This window comes from Strigops habroptila, chromosome 7 (genome assembly GCF_004027225.2).
Source record: "Strigops habroptila isolate Jane chromosome 7, bStrHab1.2.pri, whole genome shotgun sequence".
Taxonomy (NCBI): domain Eukaryota; kingdom Metazoa; phylum Chordata; class Aves; order Psittaciformes; family Psittacidae; genus Strigops; species Strigops habroptila.
This window is the reverse complement of record NC_044283.2, coordinates 51,984,521-52,009,372: the sequence shown is the minus strand read 5'-3', so window position 1 is coordinate 52,009,372 and position 24,852 is coordinate 51,984,521. Positions and strand designations below refer to the sequence as shown.

At 39.3% G+C, this 24,852-nt stretch overlaps 1 protein-coding gene across 2 annotated transcripts in view; it reads left to right on the top strand.

The window, feature by feature from the left end:
* Positions 1-24,852, top strand: part of PPP3CA (protein phosphatase 3 catalytic subunit alpha) — a 187,861-nt gene that overhangs the window by 114,342 nt on the left and 48,667 nt on the right. For both annotated transcript variants that reach the window (XM_030491535.1, XM_030491536.1), the window contains exon 3: positions 15,910-16,034. In XM_030491535.1, coding sequence (XP_030347395.1) covers positions 15,910-16,034 — 125 coding nt within the window. The remainder of the gene's footprint in view (positions 1-15,909; positions 16,035-24,852) is intronic.

Here is a 24,852-nt window from a genome sequence, read left to right as displayed (position 1 = left end):
GTGGGTGATGGTTTTCTGAAACCTGATTACCTTACTTGTATGTTTTCTGAAGATAAGATCCTATCTGTACTGACTCATATTTTTAGTCACGATGATGGGTCTTCCTTTTTTATTAGAAATTTCTGTTGGTTGGTTGAGTTTTTTTTCTTTTGGTCACAATCTTTTCAGCTTTCTAGTGGGCTGTTTATGGTAGACCATTGTCAGTTGAAAGTCTTTGAATTTTCTCTACAAAGTTCAGTAATGTAAATATTTCAATTTGAAATATATACAAGAAAATAATAGAACATTTTCACTGAAAATACAGGTTATAAAACTTCTGGAGTACATGAAGACTTTTGGGTGTAATAAATACAGTTTTATGATCCAAGAGGTATTATTTTTCTTACCTGGCCAGGTGAAGGCGGCTAAAAAGGAGACTGCCAAACAATTTCTACAGTTTCAGTTAGGCACAGGCAAGCTTTAACAAACATATGAATACATTAGGATTTTATTATTTCTAGGTTTCTGCCTTGCAATCAATTCCATAACCATGCTATTGCAATCCGGAGAGAGTAACAAGCAGCCTGAAAAGTCACTGAAGTACAAATCGTACATTTTTTTTTCCTAGCACATGTTTTTCACTTGACAGTAACAAATCCATGAGAGAACTGTTTCCTTTGAATTGCTGAGAACCAAATTTGACCAATCAGTTGTACTAACCAACACAAGGGAGAAGCAGCAGCAGCAGCAATCTGTGCTTCATAAAGGAATCCATAATGAGGGCAAAAGATTTTGTTTCATAAAATCAAGGCAGCATGTTCTTGGGAATAAGACCTCTTGCTTGCAAGCAAGGAATAGAATAGCCAGAAATATGCACAAAAGAAAGACTATAAATTCCATCATTAAAATATGTCTGCAATGCAGAGGATAGTAGGTCAGCTATTCTTCTGTAAAGGAGCCATTTAGTTTAGCTGCCTACATGTTATAGAAAATACAGGGAATTAGATATTAACAAAGGAATGAATGAAATAGTAAATAAAGAAAAGCTTGAGTGGACCCCCTTTTTGTAGTCAAGGTCTATTGAACTCAGGTTTGAGTTACAATTTCTTGCCAGGTGAATGGTGGTAGTATCAGCTCTCAGACAATAACTACCAATTTTGACTCTCTTGAAAACTTATCTTTTTTTAATAATTCTTTTTTTATTAGCAACAGTGCAAATTCTAAGCATATGGAAGTATCAATTGACCCATAAAGGTTTATAAACCTAGGGTAGATGCGGACAAAAAAAATTGTTGCTCAGAAAAGGCAATGGAGTCTTGTGTGTGGCTGTTTTCCTTACCAATGACAGCCATTTTATTGCAAGAAAATTTGTAAAAATGCTGTGGTTAGCGCATTTTCCCTGAGTATGTGAGAAAATTTTCTATTCTAGTGAAGGATTTCTTTTCTTGTGAAGGATTTCATAATTCTGGTGAAGGATTATGGTCAGAGTGACTTCCATAGTCACCTTGATAAGGGTTTGAGCATTCCTTTGGGTTTTTGCTTGACTTTGACCAGAGACTGCGCAGCTTTAGTAAGCAGAAGCGCGTGCTGTCGAGGTCAGCTTATCACCAGCCTGCATGGGTGGAACCTCGCAGCCTGTAAGAGGTAGTAGAAAGTGTCATTTCTGTCTGAAATCTAGTGTTAATGAGGAGTCACAAGCACCCCACAGGTTAATAACACTCAGAGAGTTTCAAGTCAAAGGAATACTCTGTAGCTGTATGTCCAAGTGTTTCCTTTTCCTAAGTAGTTTTTCATCATAAACATATTTCTGGTCCTTGTTTTCTACAGCTTTGAGCTGAATTTAAAGCTGCAGGAAGTGCCCTCTAAACAAATGGAGAGATTAAAAAAAAAGAAATGCAATTGTTTTGATATCATGACAAGGATTTGAATTTTTCAAGACAAAAGTAAACTAAACTATGTCTGCATTTGGGGTTAGTATTGTAGTAGTTGTAGTTGGAAAGAACATTTTCTGGAATGAATTAAACTGATAATGTATTTGATCTTAGCCAAAAGTAGACAATGTTCTTTCTGAAAAATGAGTCATTCTGCAGAGCAAGAAAGTTAAAGAGGAAAGTTCTGAAAGAAGGGCTTAACTTTTTCAGTAACTGCATGAATATAGTATTGTGTTAAAATATATCACCAGTACCCAACTTGAATGGAATAGAAACAGGGTAATTGTCATCTTTTAGTGCCCCATTAAAGCATTATTTTGCTGTATGATCTGACAGGATATTGTTACATGTAATATTCAAAAGAGTATCTGCATTGTGGTCTAAAATAATGATCACTACTCTGGTTATCCCAGTGTGTTGTGGAACTACAGCTGATATTAGTCCATTTAGGCATCTTCTGCTAAAATGCATTTTGCCTTTTTGCACTGGAAGTAATATTCATTAGCATTACTCTGCTACTTAAATACATCATGTCTTACAGAGCTGAAGTATTGTGCTTGTATCTGGTAGTAGTTCACACACCAGCCTCCTAAGAGGAGCAAGCACAAAGGACATTGTTTCAGAAGTTCCTTCAGTTATTAAAAAAAAAAAACCAAACTATTTTTTTTCCTTATCTGTCATATTTTTGGTGATTCTGTCAACTTATTGTAAAAACTAACAGATGTCAGAGGTTGGACTTTCTTCCTGAACTAAGAGGACTTGACGTTTAGACCATTTATGCTGTCCCAGTGCTGAGAGAAGAGCCGTGGTGTTAATACAGACAGGTAAATCTGGAGAAAGAGTTCAATAGGTATTTCCCATTTTTTTGAGAATAGTCTAGAAACTTTACTTGCACCCCAGATGAAATACTGATTTACTTATCAAACAGCTTTTTCTTGGTCAGCATGACTTCACAAAAATGCAAATTTAGGAAGTAACTTGCTTATCTGCTTTACAGCAGTTTGAAAATCCCTGTAACAGGTGGTCTATAACAACAGAAGACCAGGTTGTCTTAAGTGAGTGGAGCAGAACCAAATTTGGCCTAAGCAACTGATTGAAGTCAATGCTAGTAGTTACCCAGTGAAGCTGTGTATCTTCAAATCTTGGAAGTCAAGGACTAACTAAGCAGGAAGAAAATGGACATTGTATAGCAGTAGGTGGGCCCAAACATGTTCTGGTTTGAGCATTACAGTAGTGTGCAAAGCCAGGAGCTTATCTTTAAAGTCATGTCGGATACAAAGCTTTATTTCATTTTGTACAAGCTGTCTTTTGGTACAGCCATACAGGTACAGCTGCTCTGCCATCAGAAACTCCATGGTTTTGCATTAAAGATAATTGTTTCTTCTGGTGTGTGGTACCATAACATCCTGCTGATGGAGCTTGCTCCTTTTATGTTTAGGGTTAGAATTACTCTCTCAGAAAAGATGTGGTGTTTGAGGGAATCAGTTGCTGGTCTCAGCTCTTGTATTTTCTGTTAAAACACATCCTTATTAATGTTGTTGTTTTAAGAGGAAATGCGTTGTGTTTTCAGATACTTCCTCGTTATACATGCTGGATTTAAATGGATGGACCTTATATGTTAAAACAAAATTTCACAAGGTCACATAAACAGTTTCGTATTTAGATTATGCATACGTCCAGGATTCCAGTGTTCTATTTCCTTTGAAACCAGATAATCTGGGTAGTGCGGTGGAAGAAGTAGTCATATAGCTCCCATCAGAATTAATGAACTCTGTAGACAGATCCTCTGAACTTTCTAAAAAACTTGTGCTTGCAATATGAAAAGCTGACTTGAGAGTTCATTTGATATCTGTACATGTAATTTCTTATTAAAAGCCCAAGTCTGTGAGATTGTTTTTCTTATCTGGAAATGTAGCTGGGGTGTTTTCAGACTCTGTGTATCCTGATTGTGTGATCTGCTCTTATATGATCTGTTCAGCTGAGGCGGATTCCAGTGGAGGCCTTCCAGTGGATGTGGTAGAGATCCTTGGACAGAGATACTGAATTCACATACACTTAATTCATGTATCAAATTTAACCTAACAAATGTCAGTGAAATCCTCTTTGGCTGATTGGTAAAATACTAAACATTTTTTTTACCTCCTTTTAGAATGTTTGGTCTGTAATCATTAAAAATGTATGTGATAACTCTATATTAGAAACCTGAAAGATTTCATATTTGAGATTACTGATAGACTACAGACCTGAAGAGTACCATAAATGCCAATTCAGTGTAATAGATTTTTTTCCACATTTTTTCATCTGATATTCTCTATGCAAGCTTTTTTCTGATGGTGACCTTTTCTTCTTGCCTCTGTTTCTGAATAGCAGTACTCCGTTAGCTCCCAAAACACCTTACTGCATGTGATGTATTTAGTGGCTGTCTGCCAGAAAAATATTTATTCCCTGTTTCTCCACTCCTCTGACTTTGATTTTGGGGTTTTTGACTCCTCAGCCAGGCACTGGGGGGGCGGTGTGAATCTCTATTTAGTGGGAGAGACTGGTTGGTTTGCTTGAGGAGCATGGTGCAGGAGCTAGCCCAAATCTGCCTGGGTGCCACCCCTAGTGCTACCCAGAGTCCTCTCTAAATTATGTGCACTTCTTATATGCCTAATAGCAAGGTTATACAAAGGTTTTCTCTGGAACAAGATGGTCCCCTCCAGCCCAAACCATACTGTGATTCATGTTGAGTTATGATCAGCATATGAATTTAACTACCTACGCAAAATCATGTTTAGGTATATGTTTTCAGCAAGAGGAAATCAGTATGGTCAGCTGCTCCTTGCACTGGCTTCTCTAACTGTCATGTGAGCTTTTACCAGGACACAAATTACTATGGAAAGCTTTCTCTTAAAAGGTTAATCATTTTTTACCAACAAGTAGATTTGTATAAGAGTTTGGTTATGGAATTTAGATTATATAATTTTAAAAAGTCATCTTATGTGGCTTGAGCTACAATTGGGAAACTTGCATGTTATTTGCTTTATTTAACTCTATACCTATACACTTGCATGTGAACAACTTTAGTATAGGTTAGATTAAAATAATAGCTCAAGTCCATTAAAAATGTGGGTGCAAAAGCTGAGAGTAAAGCTTGGTAGGTCTTCACTGCTGGTTCTTTTCACTCACGGCTCTGAATATAGACCATAAAGCCCAAATGCTGAACTTCACAGAATTTCTTTTGAAGCTAACATACTGGCTCTTTCCACTCAGGGTGTGTGCAAGTATCCATGTTGATACTGCTGGTTGCTTATTAGGATTTTTAGAAATAATATTTTTGTTTTCCCTTAACATCTGTTTCTGGAAATACAGGCAGAGTGCTTTAGATCCAAAGGTAATGAACAAAGGCATTTGAGTCGAGCAAATGATTGTTTTGCACTGATAAGACAAACTGTTGTGCTACAGAAGGACGATGCTTTTTGTTATAGAGCAATGCTTCTGATTCCTAATAAAACACTGATTGGGAGTGGGATGGAGCATAAAGCAGGTCTGCGATGGCACAGAATGAGGAAACTGTGACAACAAATGTTACCCACAGGTGAAAATGAAAAAATATATATTAACAGCCAACATGAACATCTGTTTTTTGTGGTTAGGTTTTTAGATGCAGGGCATTCATATACTGAAACTTCACATGCTAATGGTGCTACCCATAATATCTTGTAAATTGTTGGGTGCTTGGGAGGTAGCTGGAATGCAGTCTATTAGGGTAATACTGCTCTAAAATTTACAATAAGAAGAACAAAGAAAGATACTATCCATAAAGCACTTGTAAATACCAAGGGCTTCGTTGGCCTTTACATAACTATCACTATATCCATGTAATACCAGTGCCTTTGTTTTAACATCACTGGGATTGAGATTTGTGCTGCTGAGAGAGAAATACTGACTGTAAAGAAACCTGATCCTAAGACTTGAATTAAATCATCATCAACAACAAAAAAAATCACATTAAATTGTGAAGGACCAGCTACAAACTACTTATAGCGGCAGATTGCTGACTCTGGAAAAATACTGTGTAGCAAAAAACTAATGGGGATCTCTTCAAGCAGATTAGTGAGGAAGATGTAACACTGAGTAATTCTTATAGTGAACCTGTATGTTATAGATGGACAATATTACAGTCCAATCTATGCACATAAAAACTATTTCCAGAATAAAATGTGGCATTGAATTTTATGCTTTTTTCTATGGAGCTGAGCATACTTTAGCTTCTCCCCTTCAAAAGCCCTTTTCCCATTTTGCCTTGTTTCACCTTCCCTGAATTTCATGGAGCATTATGTGTAAAGCCAGGCTGTGGTTGCTTCTTGTGCAGAACTTTCCTTCCTCATTGAAAGGGCTCTCTTCCTCTGATGCATTGAATTGAATGGAGCAATATGAGGATGTGTTGTTCCCTCTCTGGCTATCCCTGCCCTCCTACTGGCCAAACATGTGACCTTATGAATTATTAAACTTCCCAAGGCCTTTGTTTTTTACATCTGTAAAACTGAGGATAAGAGAATTTCCCTATTGCTATAAATAACCTTGATCTAAGGATATGAGCTAGAAATCCTGACCCATGCACCAGTGAAGCACTTTCCTCACAAATAAAGATGGAATTTGTGGAATAAGCATTGCTTTCTGATACTGAGGGTGCATTAACAGGAGATAATGACAGTACATTTGTTTTTCCATTTGCTATGAAGGGTGCTCAGGGGCAGCTTGAAGCTATGAAGAATGCTTGGAGGGATAGAAGAGGAAGAGCTGGTTCTTTCTTTGATGTGTACAGGTGTGAATGCTGGTTTACTTCCATCCTGTTTCATTTCTCTACCTGTGACCTGATTCAGCATCTTCTAGTATATGTGATGAGGGCACCTTTCCCTGTTGATCTTGGAAGAAAATCTGTAATATAAGCTCTAGATCACCGTCCCATTTCTACTACATCTCTGCTATGTTGCTTTGACCTGGAACTGAATGTTTTCATTTGGCACCTCACTGCTGTGATACCCAGTTACTCTACTGAAAAATTCAGCTAGTTCAGGAGCATGGAGGGAAAGAATTTTTCTCTGCTGGTGCAGGTTTTACAGTACTTGGTAGAGGCTGCTTCCTAAGACACTGTTGGTTCTTTTATCTCTTATATATCCAAAGGTGCTCCTCTTCTGGCCAGTATTACGTACATCGCTTTTATTTTGTTTTGAGATACTGCAAGTAATTTTCTGATACAAAAAGTAATTTTGTGGAGCTATTTTTAAAACCTTTGTGCTGAAGATATCTTTGTAGCCTTAACATCTTGAAGGGCTTGCTGCCACATGGTTTAAGGGTAGTTGTTTTGCTTCCTCCTTTACCAGAGAATATTAATGGCTGTTGTCCTGAAGGTCGTTTCTGATGTCATGTTTTCCTTTCCCCACTTTTTTTCACTCTACCTCTTCAAATCAAGTGTCATTAATTTGTTCTAGCCTTCAGGGGATGGTGGGAGAAAACCAGCTCCTATTACAAGGAGTCAGCGTGGGTTGATCTTTACAGACACTAGCATTTTAAGTGTTGGCAGAGCAGAACACAGTATAGTCTCCTCATGTGTTGCACAGAAAACAGCTTTTCCCAAGATGATACTTTTGTGGGTTTTTCTCAGTACAAAGGAGGAAAGTGGCAACCAAACAACAACGTCAAAGGTGGTGTTGATGGTCCATTTGTGGTTTCCTTTACTGTACCTTTATGTCTAATGGTTTCTGGCTTTACCTTTGGTGAAGCAGGCCTCTTTATGAAATACGTAATTGCAGTTTTTTGTTAATGTCAGTTCATTCTGGTAGTATAAACTCATCAATTTGCATGCAGTGATTGAAGGGAAAAGATAGATGAAAACCTATTATAATCATGTTAGATAACCAGATATGAATATGAATGAGATCGTGCTTCTTTTAGAAATACAGAACTGTGTTGTTCAGTACACTTAGTATAACAAACACTCATATGAAAGCCCATTACGTTGAGTCTAGTAGATGTTTTCTTAGGATAATAAGTTATCTAGTGAGCTGTCTAAATGATTCTGACTTTAATTTCAGTAAGTAATGAAGTCTGCAAATTCTTCAAACATCTCACTTCTAAACTGAAACAAAATTGCATAACTACAAAAAAATGTATGTAACTTAACCACTGAGTTTGTCTTCAGTAATGCTTTAGTGAGAAGCTACAAATAAAAAATTTTGGAGTTTCTTCTTTTATTTTGCACCTCTCCTTCCTCCTTGTTTTCCAAAAAGTGAGGAAGAAAATTGCTCAATCTTTAGCAATTAGAAAAAAACAACAAAACAACCAACCAACAACATGGAACAGAATTATGGCATTTTGAACGTTTCATACTGCTGTGCAAAATATAGTGTTGTCAGAAACATGTACACTTGGAAGCAAAGCTCTTTCAAGCTCAAAAATTGTGTAATCAAAGACACATGACTCTTATACATTACTTTGCTCTTAAATCTTAGGGGAAATGAGATCCTTCTGGTTAATAGTTGAGCCCTTCAGGAGCAATGCAGTAGTTTTTCTTGAAGCACCTAAGAATTTCATGCATATAGCTCTTGCAGTTGTTTTCCCTCATATTTATCAGTTGGCTAAGGAAGCCCAGGCTTTGGCGCTTCAGCTCCAGAAGTTCACCTAGTTGGTTTTACTTTGCCATTGTGTGTCCACTGCTGCTTGTAAGTACTCTTTCCTCACTTGACTTCTTCATTCAGCCTTTGGTCACCTTTTGTTGCTACAAACTACTTCCCTGGAGAAATGATTGGGACATACTTCTCATTGGGGTGAAGCACAGTCTCTTGGAGCTCAGTGCAAAGACATCCCTACCTCAGTGAATGTAAAGAACAAGTTGTGAAGCGATGGATAATATTCCCTACAGTGTTGGTTTCTTCTTTAAAAGGTGTTTTTTCTTCATTATTGTTAATAGTCACACATGTATGAGTTTGCAGATGTTGCTTCTGAAGCTGATGATGGAGTATTGAATACCTGCTCCTAATCCCCGATGACATTTGAAGATGGGAATATAATCTTGTGATAGGATGCAAATTCATTAATGGTGTTTTATTATCAGGTTACAGTTTTACACCGATTAAGTGTGTGTGCGTATATATATATATAATAAATGACAAAATAAGTGCAGCAAATTCAGACTGTTGCAGATAGAAAAATTTTTAATATACTACAAATATAAATTTTGTTCTTCTTATCCATCTGGAATTGGAAACCAGACAGAATAATCTCTGGACTGAGTTTGTATGTAGTGAAGAGCAGTTAATTATCCGAAGGAAGGTATCTGAAAAGCATTTTCAGACTTACTTGCATCAGTAATCACTGCAATCTAAATCACTGCTTTACCACTCTTATTCTATAAGATAGCAATACCACTGCTAAGCTTTGGGTTTCGTTCACTGCAAATACAATTTAGACTTAATGGTTCCTGTTTCAATACTGCTTGTTCCTTTGACATAAATTAGAGGGACATCCTCTTAGTCAAACCATCAGAAACATGATTTAATTTGTATTAGTATGACAATTTCTAAAAAACACATGTAAAAAAATTTTCCCTTTTCTCCCTCATGTCCAATTTTTATTTTCATAATGGTATTTTATAGACAATTGCATTGGGAAAGCTCTGGTGCTATAGTGTAAGATGGTGTAGTTTGGTTGAAGTACCCATTATAACTAGCAGGAAAAACTGCTCAGAAACATGATTTTTCAGTAATTGCATGGGCAGGCCTATGAACTTGAATCTTTTGGAGGGACCCATGTCTTCCCTGAAAACTTCCTCAACAGAGATGAATTTCTAAGGAGAACCAATGTCTCTTAAACCTTCTGACTGCACCAGTGGAAATCAGTAGGAGATCAGTTTAAAACAGCTTAAAAAAATGTCTTTACATAGTGCGTCGTGCAGTTTTGGAGCTTGCTGCCCTGAGAGGTCAGGTAGGTAGATGCTATTGAAAGGCTCAGTTAGACAAATTCACAGGCATCAAGTCTGGTGTCTGAACTCATATCTGGAAATTGTAACTCAGTGGAAACACTGTTGGTTTTGCCTAGCTGGCAATTTAAGGATATAAAGAAAGTTGAAAAGCACTGTATAAATTAAGCAGTCTTTTGGGGACTGGGGGGGGGGAGGAAATGCAAATGCTGTCAAATTATTTACTTATCATAAATTGATGAGTGTGTAAATGCCATGACTTCATGGCACTTTTGGGAAACCAGTGACATAGAAAAATACTTGAATTTTTAATAGAAAATATACCACCTCGTATCCCTCCTTCTGATAAATTTTCGTCATCTGCTTTTAATGTTAATCCCACACGTGTACAAACTGCGTTTTGTGTTCCCTGTGTTCATACTTTAAATCCATGAGTACACTGATCCTGGAGATCTTCGTTAAGAATTGAATTTCTTGCTTCACAGTCCTGGGTTTTATTTTGTTGTTATTTGATGGAAAATTGTTCATATCTCTTTGAATGCACTGTTTGACAGCAAATGCTCCAGTACCCAAAGAGGGCCTGCACAAGTATAAAAAACATTTTGTGCAAAATTAAAAGGCATGACAGATACAATGGTAATGCTTGTACAAGAGTAAACATGAATATATAATAAGTGTGCTTTAGAAGTTTTTCTCTGTAATATGAAGGGAGAAGGTAGCGAACTTAAAAAGCTTTATAGAGGCAGCATGGAGTGGACATGAAACCCATGCTTTGCACTTGTGGTGGGACAGTGCTGCATCTTTGTTCATGATGGGAAGCTGCAAGACAGGGTGTGAAGGGTATGGCAGAATTATTGGCTAGTGGATGTTTCTGCCTTTATGAATGACAGTATAATGTTAGATCTCTTCTGCCCCAACCTAGTGAAAGATAAAACATTGATCTGGCTGCCTGGGAAATCTTTGTTTGGAGATTTGTAAGAATTTAGAGTTGTAAAAGAAAGATGGCAGAACTGTAGCTTCGGAAGTAGTTGCTTTTACATGATAAATGGAGTGTAGTACTGTACGCATACAAAATTGGCCTTTAATTTGTTTGTAAACAAGTCCACCATCAAAACTTGAGTACACAGGTTGGATGTTTCAGGTTTATACACAGAGATCGGCAAAGTGTAGGATCCTTAAGCTATTCCATGCTATTCCAGGCAAAATACTAATTGGATTAATTGAATGAAATATTGTAGTCTTTCAGTAGGAATTCTGAGATCTGACCATAATAAATTAAATCTCAATGATAACTCTTAATTTTGAGTGTCTTCCTCCCACTACTTTTACCTGCTGATTTTAAACTTCTCTTATGGAACGAATTTAATTGGCAGGGTTGGGTCTGAAGGCTTTTTAACTTCCCATATTTTTTTTTTTTAATTACTCCTTTTGTTCTGGGTATGGTTCTGCATCTGTTGTGAAGCACAGAACGAGTGGCCTGCTGTGTGTAAAGTGCCTGGAGTATCCATTGAGTGTCAATTCTCAAGTCCCGTTTGAATTTTGCAAGTCATGGGATTGCAGAGCTCTGCGCTTTGTGTTTGTGTTGTCCTCACTCGTTTCTTCTCCACTTCTCTGACTTGTGACAAATTCATGGACATACATCTACTTGGAGGAAGCCTTCTAACCTTCCTGGTTTCTCTCTAATGGCCTCAGCGTATTTATTTACCTGTTCACACACGTCAGTGTAACGAAAACCCCAAGTCTTGTTTCTTTGTGCTGTAGTGAAAGAGCGAAAGTTAAATGCATTTAAAAATCTTTCAGTCTTGTTCAACTCTGGGTTTTTGCAGTTGGAGCAAATGGGGGCGGGTGATAATTGGTAGAGCCGTACAGTTACATAACGAAAAGCTTTCCTGCTGGAAGTTAGGAGAGCAGATTGCTTGGCCATCAATATGCGACACGTGTTTTTAATCTTCCCACAGTGTCCATGCAGAGGAGTTCAGTCAAACACTGTATATTGATTTGGTAGATTACTCTGTTCATATAAAAATGCTATGAACAAATTTCCTTAGGGGTGCAAATGTGAGTGGGGGGTCAAGAGAAATAGAGGTGGTGTTATACCACTTGAGGATTTAAATAGTATTTATTTTGTGTAGTTAATGGCAGATATTATTCTTAGATAGAACTTATAACTGCTGATGGCTTTCAACATGAAGGTTGTCATCTAAATTCTTGGGGGAGGGGGACCAACTAGGAAAAAGAGATTAGACAATCTAATAGACTGCTGTATGCTATTTTGTGGGGAAAAATACCCTGTTACTATCACAGAAGAATGCTCACATAGCCGGCACTCATGAATTGTGTCACCAATTTCACATAAATATTCAGGAAAGCAGTGACTGGCACATCAGAGGTTTTCTCTGGACCTACAGGGGGGCTGTGGTTGGTTGGTTGGTTTGGGGTTTTGGTTTTAGTTTTTTGGATGGAATGACAATATTGATCCTACTGTAAGTGTATACATCCAGAGAAAAGTGATACAAGTGAAAAATATAATGTGATACTGGACTGAGATGAAAGACAATAGCATACAAATACTGCACTACAAGTTGGATTTGGTGTTACAGCTGTTCTATATAGTTTTTTTGTATCTATGTGGAGATGTGATTTCAGTTTCTCTGTGAGGCTTGTTTGTCTGTGATGGAACAAGACCATTACATCAGAGAGAGCCTCTTCAGGAACCTCCTTAGTAAGGTTTCATGGGATACAGTCCTAGAGGGCAGGGGGGCCCAAGACTGCTGGCTGATATTCAAGGATCACCTGCTACGTGCTCAGGAGTGTTGCATCCCGACTAGAAGAAAGTGCAGCAGGAGGGCCAGGAGACCTCCATGGATGGACAAGGAGCTGCTGAGGAAACTTAGAGGGAAAAAAGAAGCTTATAGAAGGTGGAAGCAAGGACAGGCGGCCTGGGAAGAATACAGGAGCATTGCCCGAGAAGCTAGGGACCAGGTTAGGAAAGCTAAGGCCCAGCTAGAATTAAGTTTGGCAAGGGATGTAAAAGATAACAGGAAAGGATTCTATAGATACGTAGCAAATAAAAGACAGGCTAGGGACAATGTAGGCCCTCTCCAGAAGCTATCAGGAGAACTGGCTACCATGGATTTGGAGAAGGCTGAGGTTCTTAATGACTTCTTTGCCTCAGTCTTCACCAGCAAATGCTCTGACCACACAACCCAAGTCTTGGAAAGCAAATGCAGGGACTGTGAGAACGAAGACCTTAGGCCCACTGTAGGAGAGGATCAGGTTCGAGACCATCTTAAGAACCTGAACGTGCACAAGTCCATGGGACCTGACGAAATCCATCCACGGGTCCTGAAGGAGCTGGCGAATGAAGTTGCTAAGCCACTGTCCATCATATTCGAAAAATCCTGGCAGTCAGGTGAAGTTCCCAATGACTGGAAGAAGGGTAATATAACCCCCATTTTCAAGAAGGGGAAGGTGGAAGACCCGGGGAACTACAGACCAGTCAGTCTCACCTCTGTGCCTGGCAAAATCTTGGAACAGTTTCTCCTGGAAAACATGCTAAGGCACATGAAAAACAACGAGGTGGTTGGTGACAGCCAACATGGCTTCACTAAGGGGAAATCCTGCCTGACCAATTTGGTGGCCTTCTATGATGGAGCCACGGAACTGATGGACAGCGGCAGAGCAGTTGATGTCATCTACCTGGACTTGTGCAAAGCATTCGACACTGTCCCACATGACATCCTTGTCTCTAAATTGGAGAGACATCAATTTGATAGATGGACCATTCAGTGGATAAAAAACTGGCTTGATGGCCGCACGCAAAGAGTTGTGGTAAATGGCTCGATGTCCAGTTGGAAACCTGTAACGAGTGGTGTCCCTCAGGGATCGGTGTTGGGACCGGTCCTGTTCAACATCTTTGTTTGTGACATGGACAGTGGAATTGAGTGCGCCCTCAGCAAGTTTGCCGATGACACCAAGCTGTGTGGTTCGGTTGATACGCTGGAGGGAAGGGATGCCATCCAGAGGGACCTTGACACGCTTGTGAGGTGGGCCGATGCCAACCTTATGAAGTTTAACCAAGGCAAGTGCAAGGTCCTACACCTGGGTCGGGGCAACCCCAGGCACTGCTACAGGCTGGGCAGAGAAGAGATTCAGAGCAGCCCTGCAGAAAAGGACTTGGGAGTGTTGGTTGACGAAAAGCTTAACATGAGCCGGCAGTGTGCACTTGCAGCCCAGAAAGCCAACTGTATCCTGGGCTGCATCAAAAGAAGCGTGACCAGCAGGTCGAAGGAGGTGATCGTGCCCCTCTACTCTGCTCTTGTGAGACCCCACTTGGAGTACTGCGTACAGTTCTGGTGTCCTCAACATAAAAAGGACATGGAGCTGTTGGAGCGAGTCCAGAGGAGGGCCACGAGGATGATAAGAGGGCTGGAGCACCTCCCATATGAAGACAGGCTGAGAAAGTTGGGGCTGTTCAGCCTGGAGAAGAGAAGGCTGCGTAGTGACCTCATAGCAGCCTTCCAGTATCTGAAGGGGGTCTATAAGGATGCTGGGGAGGGACTCTTCCTTAGGGACTGTAGTGGTAGGACAAGGGGTAATGGGTTCAGACTTAAACAGAGGAAGTTTAGATTAGATATAAGGAAGAAGTTCTTTACAGTGAGGGTGGTGAAGCACTGGAATGGGTTGCCCAGGGAGGTTGTGGATGCTCCATCCCTGGCGGTGTTCAAGACCAGGTTGGACAGAGCCTTGAGCCACATGGTTTAGGGCAAGGTGTCCCTGCCCATGGCAGGGGGGTTGGAACTAGATGATCTTAAGGTCCTTTCCAACCCTTACGATTCTATGATTCTATGATTCTATGAAGTCTACTGAATCTGTGCTGCTATTGCAAGATGAGGTTTATCTTGGACCCTTGGTTTATTCAGTTTGTTTGTAATCACTCTCCCAGTTTGAAAATCAGAATTTTTAAAATTTTTTTTGGCGAGTCATTGAAGTAAGAACCACTCTAAACTGACCTCAGTAACAGTCAGGGTTGTTAACATTTTCTTTGTTAAAGGGTCATTGCCAGAAAAGACCTAAACTGGGGTGGTGGTGACAGCGAGTTCTCCTCTTCCCTTGGGTAGGGGAAACAAAGCAAGGCAAAACAAAGCAGCTTTTGACACAGCACTGTTACTTAAGCTTCCATGGAGTCCTCCAAAAGCATCACTTCTTGCAGGTGCTTAAAATCACCCACCACAGTGAGTTTGCAATTTCATAAGATAGTTGGGCCAATCTCTTAACTCTAAGGCACACGACGTGGTATCCCCACTCAGCCCCAGCTGTACATCATTTGTGCTCCGTTATGTTTATTGGGGTTGCTCTTGCTAGGGAAGCTGCTGATTAGATTGACTTCGTTGCAATGCAGTGAAACAAATCATAATTATATGAGGGTAAATAAAATGGTAGAGGTTAAAGCATGAAAAACAAGTGTCCTCTTGTGAAAGGCATGTTTTGGGAAAGCAAGCAGGCTATTTTCCTATGCAGAAACTAGAAGTCAGAAATTTGTCAGTTTAGCCAGTGGCATACACAAGACAGGCAGACTTTGCATTGTATGGAAAGCCTGTTAGGGTTCGTCTGGGTTTAATACTAGGAGAAATAAAAGAGTGATGTCAAACAAACAAAAAAAAAAAAGAGTAACCTTGCTTGAACATGTTCTGTTTTTCAGGATGTCTTTGGTTTGTCTTACTACTCCTGCCAGTACTGTGTGTTCTGCTGGGCAGTAGAAGGAATGGAGATAGCTATGAAAATAATTATAGGTCAGATTTGCCTGATGGCTCTCCTTTAGTTAGTTGGTAGTCTTTTGCACGCACATATATGGATGCATGTCATAGAAAACCAGCTTCTGCTGACCAGCTGCCAGCTCTCACTGGTCGTTTAACTAGAGGATGATGCACAAAACTGACATAACACATTTCTTTGCTTATAAGACAGTGACTTCAGAATGTCTTTGCCCAAAATGATCTTCACGTGGTGAATCTGAACATTGCTATTCTTCTCTTCTAGTTTGTGGAGACATCCATGGTCAGTTCTTTGACTTGATGAAACTGTTTGAAGTGGGAGGTTCTCCTGCCAACACGCGGTATCTCTTCCTGGGGGACTACGTGGACAGAGGGTACTTCAGCATTGAAGTAAGTTTCTTATTTCTGTTTTTCGCTACAAAACTGCCTGCAGCCTATTGTGTATATTTAGCATCATAATTTAACCAGTTCAGGAATACTGAAGCTTTTCAGAGATACCACTTGTGAGCAAAAGAAGTCCACATCAATGTCACTGTTGGTGTTTCCATAAAGATTGCTTGATATCCAGCTAAATCCCATGGTATCTGTGCTGTAAAACTGACAGAGAATGGACCTTGGTGCTAATCAGTGGCCATCCAAATCCAGCACAGAAGGCGGTCTGCTCTGCAGCTTGCGCAAGCTAAATAGGATGAATAGGCATGTGCTATTAGAAAAGAGACATAATAGAAAAAGAAATGAACAACTAGCAGTTTAGTTTGGCTTCTAGGCTTATTTGATCTGAGTGTCCTGGATGCAAAATTTTGTGAAAATTGAAGGACTAGATAGGGGGTAAATGGAACAAAAAGCATGCAGATAACATGCTGTGCTGGAGAGAATGAATGAGTTCTGTTTAGGTATGGTATGCAGGAGTGCATGGTCTGTGACTTTTGATGCAGCACATGAATCCACAGAGAAGTGATGCACTGTATCAGGTTGGTAGAATGTGGAGGTCAAATTGACAGCATCTTTAGTTGGCTTGCAAACGAAACAGTGTCCTCTCCAACCTGCTCACCTTTGACTAGAAGCGAGTCAAATACCAAGCACAAATCCTTTGTTCCAGTGCTTATAAAACAAGCTGCACTATTTCTTCTGTGTTGCTGCTTGGTTTTACAAACTGACAGATGAGGTGCACAATTACCAAATAAAGCCTCACCTGGTTTTGTTCACCCAGGTCATAGCTGATCTAGTCATTAACAATCAGAAACCTCTGCAGTACCTTTAGAGCCACAGCTTGGCTCCTTTCTCTGAAAAGCTCAGACTTTTAACTCCCTCCGAGTCAGGGGAGAATACCCATTACCTGTTAGAAGCAATATAGGTCCTCTAATAAATGGCTGTGTATCTGTGACTAGGTATGATGGCAAAATGCAAGAGTACATATACTGCTGTTTTATTCTACATGCCACATTTTAGTATGCCATTGCCATACTGATGTAAAAATATGTAAACCCAAGCTGCCAAGTTATTTATAATGTGTTTGTAAAATGGATCAGTGCATTGTCTTGCCAGTGTTGTATTTATAGGATGAAGAGAAGTTTCTTAAAAAGAAGATTCAGTAAAACTACTTTTGATTCATTAGTTCATTTTAAAACTTAATATGTTAACAGAATCTTTTGACACATTTTCCAAGTAGAAATATGCTGTTCCAAGTGCAAATGCTCTAAAAACTTATGAATTTCAAGGTTCTTTCTTAGTCTCTTACTGAAGTCAGCACCTTGATCGTGGGGTTTTTTGAGCTATGTGTGCCTGCTTCCTCCTTTCTCTGATCCATGATGAGCTGTGGATTACCACGTCAGATTGCTTGAGGAAGGTTGGGAGTATGGGGGATGACTTTACAGGCTTAAACCATTGTGCAGCTCAATCTTGAGCTACCATTTTTCAGTTGCAATGACCTAGTTTGCATCTCCTGTAGATTTTGACCAAGCCAAGTTGTATCTAGAAGAGGAGAGTTTTGTCTGCATTTCTGTATATGTTTTTAATGTAAGAAATAAAACAAGTGGATTTGCTTCAGCTTTCAAGTGCTTGTCTGACAGTTTGCCAAAATCTACTCCAGGGCTATTACCAATTAAACACAATAGCAAGCCATATAACACAAAGCAAAATAGCTTATGGGTGGGGAACAAGCTCCTTAAAATTCCTCATTTAGCAACCTGCACACACGTATTTAGCAAATTACATTTGAATTTAGTTTTTCCATTCTGGAACACTACCTTTTCACTGGAAGCAGTACTGGCTTGTGCTGTTTTTTCCACCTAGGAAATATCAGAGTTGTCGCTTGTATTATTCTTTTTTGTGTGTAAGGTTCTCAAAACAGCAGTACTTTTTTGGCCACATAACTTGCCACCTGTCACCTTGATTAAAGAATGCCTTTGAAAGGAAAGGCAGATTTCTGTTTCGTAAGTGTATTGGATGTAGAGCTATGCGTTCAGATATGAACTCAGAACAATAAGTAATGACAAGGAAAGGAAAATGGTGAGGAATGCAACTTGGCATGTTGGGGAGGGGAGGGGATGGAGAAGGGGCCCTGAGCACATCTAGCAGGCACCAGCTCTTGCCAGCACTTTGTGTTGGAGAGATCATGGTGGTAAACAGTCCTAGCATGATCTCAATGCACACTTCTACCATGTCAGTCACACAGTGATCTTTATTCCATCAATCTGTTGGCTCGCCTTTCTACTATGTAGGCATGAGCCTTGCAGCTCTGGGGTCTTTTCAAAAGAATTAAGTAGCTGGTCCAAGGTACTAATCATGAGTAATATAAGCTTTTTTAAAAAAATCCCTTTGATTGCCATGTGATATCTAGTGTAAAAGTGATACCATTGAGCTTAAACCTAGCTGAGTTCTGGTAGTGGGCGAGATAATCCTTGTCTGTGGGCTGCAAAGCAAAGCATTTGGGAATCTTCTGGATGAAAGGTACTATATAATGTAAGCTATTATCATTAAGAACAGAGGAAGAAATTGCGTAAGGTAGGTGGAAGGCATTTGATAATGCAGAGGGAAAAAGAGAAAAGTATTTGTATAAGGCACTCAGCAGAAATTACAGTCCTTGCCCCATGGAGCTTTTGATCCAAGGACTCAATCCTTCATGTGTGTGCTCCATTTTTACCAGAGCTAGCTCCATGGCTTCAAAAGGGCGTGAGGGGTGTGTGTGTTTTGTGCCTTTAAAATTAGTTCTAGGCAAGGTATCACAGGATGAGAGACCGATAAAGGAATTGCACCAGATCAAACAAATGTCAAAATTGTAGGTAGAATGAGACGAGGTTTCTTGTCACAGACCAAATCTTAATTCTATAGCTGTACTCTCTTTTCCATTTGACCTTTTGGCAGAGCCTAAGCATTTATTCTCTTAGAATAACAAATTTCTGCAAGTTGCAATATCTGATAAGGCGCACTTGTTTCCTCAGCTCCATGACTGATAACATTTCCCTGTTGTGCTTGTGCACTGTTCCAAGGGGTTGACTCCAGAGTAGAAACCCCTCAGTTCCCACTTTTAAACAAGTTTTATTGTCATGGAGAAAAGAAACCCAAATGATCAAAACAGAGGGCTATTTTTAAATCCAAAGAATATTAAAATGGTTCTGCAGGAATGGGTTGTAAGGAAGAATGACTTAATCCTGAGTCTGAAAACTCTTCTGAAAGGCAGACGTAAATGCCATGTGGTATAGGGGGAAGTATACATATAGACTGCTTTTCATCATAGTCTTGGGAAAATTACAGAGTAAATACTGACTATATGGATTAATAATATTACAGAATCTTAGAATGGTTTGGGTTGGATGGGACCCTCAAAGGTCATCTAGTCCAACCCCCCTGGAATGAGCAGGAACATCGTCAATTAGATCAGGTTTCCCAGAACCACATCCAGCCTGGCCATGGATGTCTCCAGGGATGGGACATCTACCACCTCTCTGGGCAACCTGTGCCAGTATTTTACCACCCTCATTGTGAAGAATTTGAACTTTTGGGATTATTTTCTGCTCAATCTCACATAAAAAAGTACAGGCTTAAATGTCAATGGAGTATAAGGTACAGTGATCATTTTTTACAGACCAGGTAGTTAAGATATGCAGAATTAAACCAATGTTCAAAACTAATAAAGATGGAATTGTGTTTTATGGTTTAAAACATGCATACATCTTCATTTCCCAAACACAAAGACAGAAATTCCAGAAGAAACTCTTTTTGTGGTATTTCCAGCAAGAACTAAATGAGGTGTTTGGGGTGAGTCTGGAATTCGATCATCAGACCTCACATCAATTAAAAAAGCATCAAGTGCTTGAGATGCGTCTGAACTCAGTGAACTGTTAGAAATTATTAACCCAAGAAAATAATTAAATAAGTTCATGTTAGTGAATTGTGGGTGAAGTTAATGCTGGTGAAATTATGTGTTTATTATCTCTCAAGTCTCCATGCACTTTCTAGGCCTTTGTTGGAAAAATAAACACTTTTCAGTTTCCTCCTTTGCTCTCATGCATTAATGTTTCCCCATAAACAGTTTGATTTAAAATAGTTTTGGCTGGTCAGTAATAGGTCATTGGTGAAGTCAGTTGATTTTTTTCACTTCTCTCAGAGCAAAGAAAATCCTAATACCTTAATAATCCTAAATTTCCTTTCCCTTCTATATAACAGTAGCAAATACGTTTCTCTGCAGCAAGAATTTGCATCTTTTAAGATCTCATTTTGGCCGGGCTGTGCTCCTCAGAGCTGTGAATATTCAGAAATCGAGCAAATTCAGATTATTTTTGTATATATTAGATGCCAAGATCCCCTTATGGCGGCAGGGAGAGAACACGGGATGGTGCCCTGGAGGTCGCTCCTGCTGTTTCCCCCCTGCCACTGCTTCCATCTCTCTGAGAGACCCATCTTCCCAGAAAACAGCTGGGGCCAAGATACAAGGTCCAGTGAGAAGAGGGAGGAGCCAGCACTTGGGTACCTGTTTAGAAAGTACTAGCTATAAAAGTTAGAGGGACATATAAAAAATAGAATTTTCTATCCACTTTTTGGGTGAAGAATTGGTCCTTCCTTTTTGGATATTTCGAGGTCCTTTCAAAGGTTGAAATAGAGTGATGTGGTGTAAACGCTTAGAAAAGAGCACACGGCAAGTACCAGTGTTTTGGTGATTGCCTTTAATAAAATTATCTCAGAGACTAACTAGAAGAGAGTCTTGCAATAACCAAAGTGTGATGCAGGTAGCAAAACAAGACCCTAAAGCAGCTTGGGAATATTCAGCAAATGTTTATTGAAAAATAAACAGAAGTTGAATGATCAGAACAAGGTTCTTGAACATTTTAGAAACAGCTAAGACCCTGACCGCAAGGAATGGATTCACTGATACTCCACAAGAAGTCTGTTCCCACAGCAGTGGCCTTTTTAATTTTTTAATACGGAACCTGTATGTACATGAACACTAGTGTTAGAAGCACAAAACCCAAGTGAAATAAGAACGCACTGGCAAAAAAGTTGTGGCAAAGGCAGTAAGTTGTCACTGAAGATCTGGTTCATGCAAGTAGCACTACTTTGTTGTCCCTATTCTGCAGCAGAACCTTAAGAGAAGAGATCGTCTTTTATGCCTGAAAGTTGGGGAAAAAAGAAGGAAATCTGGGTTATAGTGAAGACAATACAATTTTTTTTATTGATTTTCACTAGTGTTCAGAATTTTCCTGTGCTCAAGGGATGGTAGCTCAGAAAAGGCAATAACTTGTATCTCTTGTATTTTGTTACAGATGCAATGTATCTTTATTTGTCTCTGAAATAAAGCGCTAATAAATAGTCATGCCAGCAGTGTGAATGCAGTTATGTGTGTTAAAAAAAAATAGAAAAAAAATATGTATATACATATACACAGTTTCCATTGGGATAATTACTCCATTTTAGAAAGCTGAACCTGTACTAGGTATTGTGATGATATAATTATTTCAATGCAGATAAAGTAATGCAATTTTTGTATTTAGGTGTGGTGTGTGTGAGCTACAGAGTAAGGGAGTTATGCCAGTATACCATCCCACAGTTCACAGAGCATCAGTAGAGACCTTAGCTCAAATTATCCTTTGGAGTATGAATTACCTTGCTTTTATTCACACTTAATGTCAGTTGCTCGGGAAGTGCCTGATGCCATCAGTCATGTGGAGGGAGAGATGGACTTTTGTTACCCATACAAAGCCACACAGCTAACAGCGAGCTGCATTTCTTGCTTCCTGGCATTGATCAGAGCAAGAGCACCCAGAACAAAGTGCTGTGTTACAGGTGTTGCTGTAGATGCAATCTAGTGGCAATGGTTTTTTTCAAGGTTGCTTGTTTTGAGCGCTTAAGTTGAGATGTGTGCAAGAGGTCTGGGGCTTTCGCCCTTCCTTTTCAGGAGGTGCTGAGATGTCAAATTGTGCGAAGGCTCAAATTCAGCATGCAACAGTGGGGTTAAATCCAAAGTCCATTTTGAAAATATGTGCCTTTGGCTTACGCAGTGCTTAATTGCACAGACCTTTTCTTTCTGATGCTTAGGCTGCCAGAGCCTCAGCAGGAAAACAGCTTGACTATAGGAGCTGGGAGGTAGGCAGATTCTCTCTTTGTTATAAACTTATCTGCTATTTCAACAGCTGAAAGACATTAAGCAAGTAAGGAGAGTTGCAGTTTGATGGCTGGCATTTAAGAGATGTAACTTTTTTTTCCTTTTTTGATAGTATGAAATGAGACATGCCAAAAAATGCTTTAGAGATGTCCAGATTGCAAGGTCTCTGCTGTGCCTTTTACATAGAGTTAGAGCAGAACTGATATGTAGTAGTATATTCCTGATGAAAAAGTTGGAGGGGTAAAAAGAGATTTTAAAATTTTGCTATTGGGAAGCAGTATTACCAACTAATTGAAGATTGTAAGCTCAGATTTCCAACAAGGGCAAATTATGGAATCTTTTTACTTCAGTAAGAATTATGAAATGCAGCATTAGGAAAAGAAAAACCAAACCAGAATGTTTACTCATGATATGTTGTTTAGACATAAGTTTTTTATATGTAAACAACTGAAAGTTGCAAAGCCATGAAAAACTGTCACGCTCGTATTTGCTGTTTAGTTTGCAAAAAACAGCTGCTTATTAGTTCTCGTTTACTATTATGATACTACATCACTGGACAACTGAACAGAAAAGGGAGAAAATTAAAGGAGTTATTTAAGCAAAGTAAGCCTTCGATATGGTACCACTACAAACAACACAAAATGTGAACGGGGGACTTATTACTTGAATAGTGGCAGGAAAGCACAGAACTTTCTGGACTGCATTGATCCTCTGTTATCTTCTCTGTTTCTAACGAATGCTTCAAAGGAAGCATAGAAAAAAGAAATCTATGATAAGCAAATGTGAAGAGATCTGCCCACAAGCAAGTACCAAATGCCAAAAAGATAAAACTTCCAGCTTTCTTTCTTTTCCGTGCTACCCAAATCTGGATGGTATTTTAAGTGCCTAGTGCTCATTTCAATCTCGCCAAGGCTTTATGAAAATGAAAAACTTAGTTATAAGGGAAATGTAAACCACTTTTTTTTTTTTTTTTTTAATGAAGCATTTCATCTAAGCACTAATCATTGTGCTTCTCTAAATTGTAAGGTGCTTTAGCAGGATTAGAAGCTCTAAGGTAACTTAGATACAACTTTGAAAGCTGGAATTTTTCTTGCATGGATGGAGATGTCACTTTGAACTTCTTGTCTCACAACATTTACATCAAATTTTTGCATTAGCCAGGAATTTCAAAGAAGTGGAAGGTTCTGGGAATTCTTGGAGGAATGAAGAAGTCATCAGCAAAGAGCTGGAGAATTGCGCTGGTGATGTGCAAAAGTACAGGCTTCCTTCTCCATGGAAGTTAAATCCTCAGCCCACGTATGCTGGAGCTTGCACAGAGAGAGGCAGCTTTCCCCAGGCAAACTCTTTGCAGTAGTCTCGGGCCACATCAGATAATTCCTGTGACCTAACGCCATAATTCTATGCTGGATTATGTCAGTGTGATCTACCTGGTGTTCTGACTTCTCACTTCCTGCAGTGGCAATAGTACCTGGGAGGTGGAAGAGGTGCTGTGAGCTGGGAGGTTTTCCGTGTGTTTCCAATGGGGAGGATTAATTTTGCCAGTCCTGAAGGATGCTGCCTGTACTTTCCTGCTCTTTTACCTGGCTCTAGAACCTCTGAGGAGAAGAACAGAAATTACAGTGTGCAGGCAGAGCATCCAGACATTTACATGTAATAAATTCAAGACAAACAGTAGTAGTAGATAAAACCCTTGCTGCTGTGTAATTATCTATGGATAGAGTAAGGTTTAGCACCAATATAAAGATGTTGCATCCTTTTTTCTTTCCTTTTTTTCTAAGATGAGGACTTTTGTAGCAAATAAGGGAGAAAAAATCAAAATGTTGAGACATGATTATCATAATTATGCTGTTTATCAAGACATTCTAAATTCTAGAAAGGAATTTATATTGTACAAAGTAAGAGACATTACATTGACAAAATGCTGATTTTGCTCTAAGCAGAAACCATGGTTAGGAGTGCATTCTGTATTTCCAATCTACTGATTATTAAATTAAATACAGTAAATAATGTTTGTCAACAGAACAAAGAGGAGAGTTAGGAGGTATTTGCAAATGAAAGCGTGAGGGCTTGACACCTTTTGTTTCTGTGCAACAGTTCTGCAGTTCATGGATATTTAAGAAAGAAAGGGTTGGAGGAGAAATAGTTTCATTTTCTAGCTCATGTTTTGAGAGACTGTTGTGGTCTGCACAACATTCTTGGAGATGGCGGCCTCATCTCATGGGATGAATGGGTCTGATTTCCATGAGCTTCTTTGGAGCTGTGAGTTTGTCAGCCAGGTACCTGGGAAAGTTTATCTTGCACAAAGGATAAATCTTCCATGAAGTTTGCAAGTTTACTCATTTGCAAGAGTGTCATAATGCTTTGGTATCATTGCCATGTCAGTTTTATTTTTCAAAACAACTATTTTAATCAGATGGTTTCAGGAGGTCTGAGCAGAGATTAGCCTCTGAGTCTTCTATTTTATCTTTAAAAACATGTCTAGAAGAAATGTCATCTCAAATTGAAATCTTCTTGAGAGATAAAAGGCTTTATGGAGACTTGGTAGTAATTTCATTTAATACAAAAGTTTTGTGTGTTTTTTTCCTTGATTGTTTGTACAGAACAATGGTA